At 38.5% G+C, this 11,460-nt stretch overlaps 1 protein-coding gene across 1 annotated transcript in view; it reads right to left on the reverse strand.

Moving 5' to 3' along the window:
* The window catches only part of CNTNAP2 (contactin associated protein 2), a 2,003,978-nt gene extending 1,992,524 nt beyond the window's left edge, over nucleotides 1-11,454 (reverse strand). The window contains exon 1 of the mRNA XM_040471688.1: nucleotides 10,998-11,454. Coding sequence (XP_040327622.1) covers nucleotides 10,998-11,094 — 97 coding nt within the window. The 5' untranslated portion in view covers nucleotides 11,095-11,454. The remainder of the gene's footprint in view (nucleotides 1-10,997) is intronic.
* Between the last annotated feature and the right edge of the window lie 6 nt (nucleotides 11,455-11,460).

An 11,460-nucleotide genomic window follows, 5' to 3' on the forward strand; every position in this document is an offset into this window, starting at 1 on the left:
ATGTAAGAACATGTTGCCTTTCGTGTTGAGCAAGTAGTATAAACTATACTTTAAAATAACTTTAACAGCCCTTTCCTTTTGAATGACAGTCCTCTGAAATACTTACCTGGTTCCTTTTTGTTTTGATTCACACAGACATGTCAGTTTTAAGGCAGTATTTTTATGAGAGTTACTATTTACAGGAAAACTTTGTTGTAACTGATATTATATTAAAATTATATTACTCCTGATTACAGTATGTGTAGCTATAAAAATACAACTAATAAAACGTATCTGTATTTTGTGCTACAACCCAGCTATATGCACAATTTATATCCAAATCTTACAAAACCCATTTTAGTTCAATGCTTTTGTATTTAATGCTGCTCATGTGCAGCATTTTCCCTTAATGGATGAATTAATCTTTGACATATTAATTAGCCATCTATAAAAATAGTGACAAAATATTAAAATTATAGTTAATCATACTATCATGTCTGTCTTCAAATATTTTATGGCAGTAGAATATCGGGTAAATATTAAGCTTTTATTACCTGAAAAGCCCATCTCCAACCAATGGCCAGATTTATGAGGACACAGATTTTGTATCAGTAGAAGAGAGAACTTGATAAAACTCTATAAAAATGAAACCAGTGAGCTTTCAATGTTTTGAGCATCCCTATGCAGAGAGGCAATCGACTAATTTCATGTAATAAGTTCAGTGTAACTGGTATAGTACCTGCTATGATGAAAGATGATTATTGAAGTCTGGTTCCTTTAATACGACCATGCCTTTATACCTGTTAACCTAAGTACAAAGTGTAGGCTGTGTCCGTGAAAAGTCTGGGATGAGAGAAAAGGAGTAACTTCTGTTACCAATAGGCAGACGTAGGGGGACTCGATGTGAAGGATATAAAACTGGGAAGAGCCTTCGCCTGAAGGGTGGACCTTGAAAAGGCAGGGATCTTGCAGGCTGGGGGATATCTTCAGGTTGAAATGCAACATCAACAGAGTTTCAAATGCAGGGATGTGGAGAGTTAAAATAGAAACAAAATATAAGGGCCTATTTTTGGCACTCCCCAAAGATATTTTTGTCATATTAGAAATCAAAATGAAACTCCCTGACATCCCATACCCACTTTGACAAAAATCAACTAATATGCGAAGATTATTATAAACTAAATATATATAATTATCAACTTTCTCTGCAACTACCTGTACCATTTACAAGATTTTTTGACATCTTAAGCACTCTATTTCAAGTACCTGGTAGGCCCAATAATTATTTTGTTGACATCTGTCTTTGATTTGCATGCAGATTACAGGTATTTCTTTGAAACAACCGTGTTTTGAAAAGGGCAGTCCAAGCAGTCTGACCGATGAGATGGCTTAAGTGAAGGGCAGAAAATGCTGCAAAATAGAGCCATGCAGGAAAAAGGGTTGGAGAAACTACAGAGCTTTCACAGCATGGTTTTGTTATTTCCCTTGAAACAACAGATTAATATTCATGTATAAATGATGATAAGTATCTGTGTTCTATCTTTTAAAAATATATTTCTTGCGGTTTTTCTATTGTCAGTAATTTGTGATGATTTCTCACTCTACCACCCGAATATTGAAAAGGACTTGCACGGGGCGCCTGGGTGGCGCAGTCGGTTGAGCGTCCGACTTCAGCCAGGTCACGATCTCGCGGTCCGGGAGTTCGAGCCCCGCGTCAGGCTCTGGGCTGATGGCTCAGAGCCTGGAGCCTGTTTCCGATTCTGTGTCTCCCTCTCTCTCTGCCCCTCGCCCGTTCATGCTCTGTCTCTCTCTGTCCCAAAAATAAATAAACGTTGAAAAAAAAAATTAAAAAAAAAAAAAAAGAAAGAAAAGGACTTGCATTGACATCACTCGACTCCCTTACTATTTTCCTAGAATTTTGCCTGTGAGGAGACCAAATCACCACAGGGAGGTGACAGCACCTCTAATCTGCTCCAGAGCCAGAGGCTTGGACCATCAGTGAGTTTCCCCTAAATCAGCATGGATAAAACAGCAAAAGGTGTTCCAGAAGGACAGAACGTAAGTGAGGATGCAAAAGAGAAACACAACTGGAAAAGAGTGTGTGGGAAGGAGGAACCAGAAGGGGTTTAGTACGGTGAGGTCCCAGGGCGCACATGGGGTACACATGGGGTGCCGGGGGAGTTTGCGTCAAAGGGACAGGCAAGCACCAGGGAAGCGGACTCCTAGGACAAGATCTGTGTTTCTGGAAAGTATGTCAGGAATACATACTGATGGTAAACTAGAGGAAAATGGCTGGAAGCAGGGAGGCTACTAATTTAATGTCCGGAGGCAAATGCTGAAGATCCTCCCAAGAGTCGCAGTATCAGGAAAGAGAGCAGGAACAGATAAAAGAAATATTTAAGCGTTGGAAATGACAAATATTTTGGAGACAAGTATTTTCCCACTGCCATTCGAGTCCAAGAAGTTTTCCTCTCAACAAGACTCTCAAGAAAAGCTTTATGGTTTAGACCCTACATGAAATGAATACTGAAAACAATGGTTATAGATTACACGGGTATCATCACTTACGCTTAGTAATGTCAGTAATATTTATGGTTCGGATACAGACTGCAAAATCTCCTTAGAACCAGTTTAAAACAGCTTTTATTAATATCTGACAAAGCATTTCAGCAAATACTTTGCACAGCTTTCAATAAATACTTTCTTTTTTTTTTAATAAATGTTTTCAACACATGACCATTAAAAGGTATGCTAATAGTGGGGCTCCTTGGTGGCTCAGTCGGTTAAGCGTCCGACTTCAGCTCAGGTCATGATCTCACAGTCTGTGGGTCTGAGCCCCGCGTCAAGCCCCGAGCCCCGCATCGGGCTCTGTGCTGACAGCTCGGAGCCTAGAGCCTGCTTTGGATTCTGTGTCTCCCTCTCTCTCTGCCCCTTCCCCACTTGCACTCCATCTCTCTCAAAAATAAATAAACATTAAAAAAATGCTTTTAAATGTACGCTAACAGTACCCAAAAGATAGAATTACACTGTAAAATCACTTTATTATGAAAAGGAAGAACATAAATGACATCTTATGTGTTACTATTTAACATTAGTATCATTGAAATGGAAACATTACGGTAACAGGTTTTTTCCCCACTATTACTCTATGCAAGCAGTTAATTAACCTTAAAATGTTGCCTACATGCAAGATGAAACTCAATATTAGTCAGAGAACTGGAAATCAATGGCATAGGATTTCTCCCTCAGCCTGAGGCATCATGGTCAAGAGCATACACTGGAGGGATAGATCGTACGTGTGGCCTGGCAAGCTTCTTCACTTTTCTGTCCGCCCACTTTCCTCATCTGCTGATCGGAACACTGGTCTAAGGACTAAAAGAGTTAATGCATCTGAAGAGTAGAGCCTGACCTGAAGTCAACACTCAACAAACACTGTTCATATCAACGGGCAAAAAACTGTTAGAGTATAAAAATGTCTATTGATGCCAAGAGTCTAGGAAACGATGCTCATTCATTGGTGGTGAATGCATGAGCTATTACAAATTTATGGAGCTCAATCAGGAAATGTTCATTAAGGAAAAAATATACAAACTCTTTGATCCCATTCTTTGCCACTGATTCCATACAAATAAACACATCAGTATATAAATATCAGAATGAAGCTGCTTATTTTTGCGCTGGTAATAATAGAAACAATGTAAGTACCCAATATGGCGCGCTGATATCTTTGACACAGTTTGTCAACTGACATGATAAAATGGTTATTCTTACTCCCATAATCCAGACAGCAAAAAACATATATAATCAGCAATAATAGCATGTGCTTTAAATTAGCCATAAGAGACTTACATGCTTAGGTTAAGGTATCAGGATAAAATTCACATATACTACAGACGGGCATGAGGAAATTTTATTTTTGGAGATATGACCATTACAAACTTATTCTATGAGGCAGGTATGAATTCTCCTAAATATTCTTTTCAAAGAACACTTAACGTTAATTAAGTGATTTAAGTGAGTTTTATCACTAACAAAAGTCAGCTGAAAACTCCCGGTGACGGTATATATAACATGAGTATAAAATCAAGTTTTACTTTATAGATCAAATTTAATGAGATTATGCACACCTGTCTGGGATACTGTGTTGAGGGAGATATGACTCTATGGCCATATACAGACTCACTGAGAAACAAATGCCTGGACAGTAAAACAACATTTGCCTGGACAGTGGCATTAGACTCGGGGTCATTGTGCCCAAGGGCACACCAAAAGAAAAAGAAAAAAAAAATGGATCATGTGTTCTTAGACTGGTTGGCATTGGAACCACTAACCTAATAACATATTCATTTAATCATCTGAGAAAACTGATAATCATACATTTTTTCCAGACATATTAATTTTTGTTTGAACCAAAAATGTTTCATACGCATTACATAAATCTATCAATTTTGTGCGAAAATTCACTAGCAATTAGGTAATTTCATGCAGAATAGGCCATGGTTAATGTGTCATTAAAAACTTTTCAACAAATGATACTCTTTAAATATGGTAAAATTTTGCCATGTGACATAATTAGGCTGAAATTTTTTCATGTCGTTATTCTGTTCATGTAGTTTGCCTAATAGCTGAAAAAATATACGAAGTATATAAAGGTAAATATTTACTTACAAGGATGCTAAATAATCTGGTTCTCACTAAGAGGTGGCTGCCTACCAAAATGAGTTAACAGAGCAATGCAATTAATCAACATATGTTTTCTGTTACTTCAAAATAAGCATTCGAGTCAGTATGGTTGACAGGTAACAACAAGCACCTTCTATTTTAGGAGAACATTCTTAGAGGTAAATGCATGACTTTCTTTGGCGAATCATGGTATTTCCGCGCATAATAACCTGCCTTTTGAATTCGGCGTGTATGTATTTACTTTTTTCCATGTAATCCTTTTGAATAATATAATTGAGTGACATCACGGACATTGTAATAGCAGTAGAAAATTAGCAGGAGTCAGGGCAAAATTTTTCTTTTCGCATACTTTTTTTTCCACGTGACATCTAATGCACATCCCCTGACATCTTCTGTAATACACATTCCCAGACCACTAGACTACCAGTCGAGCACCAACCAAGCAGGGGGTGAATGAATGTACCTGAAAAGGGACGGAGAACCTTACGTGTGCCTCGGGATCCTTTTGCCCGGCAGAACTTTCACCGCCTTCCTACACGTGAAAGCGTTAAAAAATACATCACTCTGCATGTTTATGAGGATATTTCAAACCAATGTAAATCATAAGTACGACGCAGAATACGGCCCTTAGGAGCTCTTGTGTACTTCTTCAGCACTTTCGCTGTATACCAAAAATATGATATCTTCGGCAAGCAAACTCAGAGCCAATGAACACGTCTTTATTTCCAGATTTCCTACTATCACGGGAGGTTTTAAAATCTGGAGTGCTATAAAAAATCAGTTACTTCAAGCTGTTATTATGAATAGTCTACCCCCCAAATGAACTAAGTAAGAGTTTAACAAGCTTGGCATGAAAATGTACAATTGAGGAAATGATCAACTTTGTCTTCAAAGTGCAAAAGACTTTTTTTTTTCTTTTTTAGAACAACCTACCCAAAATATCTAACTCTTCATGACCGTGCAAAAGGAACGTGGACACGAAGTGGTTACCAACTCAAGGCATGTCAAATCCACCTGATGCTTAAATAGGTAAGGTTCAACCGAGCACGTAGCTACTAAAGTCCGTAAGTGAGATGCATTTAACATGGTAATGTTACTGACCAGAGGTAAAGAAATGGTATTCCAAATGTCTTTCTAAGATGAGTATCACTAATAACAGAGTATGAATGAATGGTTCTAGGAGGTCATAGCTGGAATAGGTCCAATTCTCCAACTCAACCTCAAAGGGAAAAACACGAGCCTCATTCCATTGCTGATTTTTAAAACCGGCAAAAATATTCTCATGTTCATTTAGTTCAATACTAAATAAGCTTGTTGCTGGCATTTTAATATCTTTGGTTTTGACAGGGTACAGCAAATAGCACTCTCTTCTCTGCCTGAGTTCTGGATTAGAAAAGAAGTCACAGGTGAAGAGCAAACACCACCCAGTACGTAATAATTGCCAAACAGGGCTTAGCTGTGTGGCAACAATGGGATTCATTAACCTTAATCCTGAAATTAAACAAACTTTCTAGCCGTAGGAAAAACCAAAACACTGTAAGTCTTCTCATTTATCACACAAATTATTGCAGAGGCACAGCCTATATATAGTTCAATGTCTTTCAGTGGAATCTATACCTCTTGCAGGCAGCTTGGAAGAAGGAGGGGCTCAGCCGTGACAGGCCTTTAATCTAAAGTCACCTGCCAGGCAAGTCCCTCTGCTTAACACGAGAAGGCTAAGGCTAAGAATGTCACAAGAGGACTTTTCCTCCACATGCAAGGAAACATCAGGCTGGACAAAGAGGCAGCCCTTCCATATCCCAACACCTTTAGTTGGTCAGAACTCAGACATCCAAGTTCTACAGATCCCAGGAGATGGAGAGATCCGATGTTTTGACCGATCATTCCTTTCAGACTGCCCTTTAGGTTTCTCATTTGAAAAGTTAAAGGCTATGTGAAGATCATTTCATCATTATTCATACATATTAAAATGGCAAAAATAAACACGTAACTTCTTCCAATGGCCAAACATTACATGACTGTAAAAACATGTCTTGTTTTTCCAATAGCCGCTTATCTTAAAATATCTAGTTCTCTAGAAATACTGATAATATTCACTTTCAGATACCAATACACGTACGGGGAAATCTAGCATTCACTTTATTTCCGTAACACTGCAGTTTTGAGATTTAAATTATGTAGTCTGCTCTTTAATTTTGCAAGTAGCAATAAACGACAAAAGAAAACACTTCTCGAATCAATTAGATATGGGAAAGATTTTGAAATTATATGTTTTATTTCTCCATCCCATTAATATCAATCACCACAAAACGTGCAGAAGTTGGTTCTCTATATGTGCGATACTCGTAAGAGAATCATACACTAGCTGTGAATTAAGAATTTCTGAGCCTAGACTCTCCCCTTACTGTATACATAATTTTCAACAAATAAAATATTCTTAAAATTTTCCAAAGAATAGCAAGACAAGGGGATATATATCAAATACCTCATGTTTCATTCATAAGAAGGATACATCAGACAAGAAGACTTATTAGTTCATTTTTAAAGACTTATTAAGACTTTCTCTGGAAGAATTGATAATTAAGACAAGTAATCTAAAATCTTAAAGAAGTTAAAACTTGAAATATCTTCCAAACTAGAAGAGAAAATGAGAAGTGTGGCTTTAAAAATATAATGCATATCAAACAACTTCGATGTTACTCACCTACAAATGATGTACATTTACAGCTGCATAAAAGTTAATAAAGACCTATACTGAATCTAGGGATTCCTTTTTTTTTTTTTCAGCCAATTTTGCCATGTACCATATTAACGGAGGAATTTTTTGGCAAATATTCCTGCTCTCTGAATATCAGGGCCTGCAGTGAAATCAGGATTATACAGCTGTCTTCAATGAGTAACACTTTTCTTATTATTAGCTTAAATTAAGTAAATAATGTCCTATCTCTGATCAGCCAGTGAAATCTGCTGGCCCTAAAGCATTTTTTTTGTTTGTTTAAATTCATTTTATTAAGACAGCCCCATAGCAGCATTTGCTTTTATATTTATTTATATATATTTACATTTACTTCAACTATTTCAAAGATACCATTTTAGGGTGCTACATGAATTGGAGAAGAAGACACATCAGTACACTATTCTTTTGATATTGTTGCCTGAGTTACTTGAAATAATTGCCCATGAAAAGACCCATCTCTAAACTTGTAAGCAGCTTTAACTCTTTGGAAGATATGTTAGAAAATATATAAATATATACATATATTACATAAAATAAATATGTAATATACACACTATATTAAATAATGATGTATCTATATGTTACATAACATGTATTTAAAGGATTTTGCCAAATACATATATGTCTGTGTGTATATTTATATAAGCTTATGTTTATATTTGCTTATATATGTATAAAAGCGTATTTGTTACAAAGTATTTGATTAATCAAAAACACATTTCTTAAATGTGACAGGGAAATTATGGTTTAGCAGGTATGCAAAATAATGTAAAGTGATCTTTACCAGAAAGCACTATTTAAGTCAAAATTTATATACTTTAACATTAAGTTAAATTCATCAAATGCTAGCCCAAACTCCTCATCGTTTAGAACTGAGCCATCAGCATCTTTCAAATGAGTTCAAATAAATGCAACTTCCTAAGAGTAAAATATTCTACTTAAACTTTGCATACGTGTCCCGTATGTATACATTTACGAGGAAGGTTATATGATTCTATCCACTCAGCAGCCGCTCATTCTCACTGTGTCAAGAAATTAGACTCTGTCTCTACTTAATCCTAGAGATGGGCTTCTTTATTTTATCTAGTTATCAAAAACATAGTACTAACAGTAACAGCAGATTTATGTATGTTTCAGTAAGAGAGAAAGAAATAAGCCAGAAGCAAATATAGACTTGAAATGGTACCGTTATCAAATGAAAAAAATATTAGCTGCGTCTTCTAGAAATGTCCACCATGTTAAAAAGTTATCAGGGGGGCAGAAAGTTTTAGCATAGTCATCATATTCTTTTTTAAATGAGTACCAAATAAAAACATCACTTTTAGATTTTCATGCTACTTTTTGTCTCGTGATGACCTCTCCTGGTTGAGTTGTTCATTATCTCAGATTCATGTAGTTACCATTTTTTTTTCTCCTTTGAGTGTTTTCAGTATTAAGAATATAACTATCTTTAATTCTTTTTCAGAGTTGCATATAATAATAAATAAAAATTTTCATTAAGGGTAAAATTTCAATGTAATTTTAAAGCACGGAGTATGGGAAGCTCGTTCCAATCAATAAAGTCTACATCATTCTTATTATTAAATTGATTTCCAGGATGGAGGGAAACTTTGGGTTTTGGTCACACAATTTAAATTGAAATGAAATAAAAGGTCATCTTAGTTAAGCCACTGTACGTTAACGAATAAGGTAATGAATAAATTTTAATCAAACATAAGTATCAACTATCTTAAAATAGTCTCTGCTGTTCCCTATCACCAAATTCTAAGTTGTGAAAACTAAGAATATGTTTCTGAAACAACTTTACCATTTTTTAAATGTATTAACACAGTGGCTGCATGTATGCTATTCGTTCTTGATATATGGCAAATGTTTCAGATGGATCCATCGTAATTGAAGTATACAGAAAGATGCAATGCAAAACCCAGGAAAAATCCTGGATATGAGGGCCTTTAATCAGTGAATGTAATTCATTTAACTCGTAATGAATTGAATTTCTGAAAAAAGTGGCAGTGAGTTCTATATAACCAGATCTTGAAATGGGAACTGAAATTTCATCAGAATAGTTTTCTCAGTATATAGTTACATATTTATGTAAATATTAACACTGAGCATTGGGTCTTCATTTTCTGTCTAAAGGTATTAAACTGGCCTACAACATTAATAATCTATCACTTTTTTTTGAGGTTTAACCCTCTTGAATAAACGCTATACAATATTTTTCCAGGTCCATTACAAACTGCCATTTAGTGACTTCCTATCTTGCAAGAAAAGAGAAGCAAATTCAATACTTGGGAAAATGCATCAAAACAGTAATAGTGATTCATCATATGACATTATTATGAGGTAGATTTTTTTTGCCCAACTTACAAAATCTTTTTTCAATGGTTCTTATTAATATTTACATCCTGGAATAAGAACGTTAAGATTAACACATGTGTAAAGATGCATCAATGCATCCCAAGATCTCATAAACAGGAAGAGGACTACACATACAATGAATTCTGGAAAACACGAAACTTTTTTCTTTTCCTAAATGGAAAACACTTATTTTCACACGAAAGTCTCCATGAGTATTCCTTAACAAATTAACTCATTGTCTCCCAACAACAAGCACTATGTGCTTATGAATGTTATCCTAAGATTCTCATAGGCAATCTGTCTAGTGTTTAACTCTTTCTGGACCAAAGGAGCGATCATGCATTTCCTCTCTGGATGCACAGTATGCACTTCCAAAGCAATTCAGAAGATGGGCTGGAGACTTCTATTTCTTTCTACTCTTGCTAACCACATGAAAATATGAGCAACCTTTTCTTTGAAAAAAAAAAAAAAAACAGGCTTGCTAAAACACAAAGACGTAAATACACTGAGCAGCATCATTTTCCTGAGAACTCTTAAGAAATGTGTTCATTACTACATTACTGACGGTTTGCCCTGCCTGTCCCAAGTCCTAGACTGTATTACATCCAACTGCCAAGGAATCGGAGCAATGTCAGTTACCATACTGGATTCACTGTCTCCCATTTCAATAAGCAAGTACTATATGGTCATTAACTTGTTGGGGCGGGGGGGGGCGAGGGGAGTAAGAGAAGTCCATGGGTGCCCAAACTGCTCAAAAGGTGCTCCTCTCTCACCCCCAAATCCGTGCTCATTTAAGTTGAAACCATAAACAAAAATACGCAACTTATTTTTGCCACCTTCTTCGCTTTCCCTTCAGCGACCTACCTAAGCAAAAATGCCACGAACTCCCTCCACAACAAGCCCACCGAAGTGGAAGAATAACTCCTAAGAAGCTGCCATCCGCCCTCATCACTCCAACCCAGCAGGTGCCAACGAATCTCCCGGACCGGGAACAACTTTCCAGAAGCATCACCGGCCTCAAAACCCCGTCTCGCCGCCCCCCCACCCCCCACCGGGAGCGCCGGGGCTCGGAGTTTCTCTGCTGCAGTGGCCGCAAGTGCGTGACGGCGGAGACACCCGCGCACGCCAGGGGCCAGAGCCGCGAGGGCACCTCGGAGTTGCCACCCCCCGGGGTGGCACCTCAATGCGGCACCGAAACCGCTCCAGCGCGGCGCGCGCTCGCGGGGGGCTTACTTACGGGACGCGGCCGGGGCCGTCCAGGCTCTGCAGAGGAGGTTGCTGACAATCCAGAGCGACAGCGCTGCCCCGCAGCCGGCTCGCGGAGCCACCACCATCGTCGGCTGCCGGCTCGCGGGACTCGGGGAGCTCGCTGCGGAGACGCCGTGCGTCTCTCCGTGGGCTTCTCCCGGGGAGGCGGGCTGTCCTCGGCGCGGGCGTGAGCCGGGCCCCTCCCGCTGCGTCCTCTTCTCCCCGCACCCCTGCGGGCTCCAGTTCGGCCGGGGCCGGGAGCCGCGGGGGAGGCGCAGCCTTCCTCTCGCCTGCGTGCGGCTCCTGCCTCGCGCGCCGGGAGCCAGTGAAATGCCAGGGGGAAGAAATTCAAACCGGGAGGGAAAGGGAGGGGGGAGCTAGAGGAGGGGAACTACCCCGCCCTCTCCCTCTCGGGAGGGAAAGGAAAAAAAGAAAAAAAAAAATCACCACGG

The sequence above is a fragment of the Herpailurus yagouaroundi genome, unplaced genomic scaffold, assembly GCF_014898765.1.
Source record: "Herpailurus yagouaroundi ecotype Mexico unplaced genomic scaffold, PumYag 100, whole genome shotgun sequence".
Taxonomy (NCBI): Eukaryota; Metazoa; Chordata; class Mammalia; order Carnivora; family Felidae; genus Herpailurus; species Herpailurus yagouaroundi.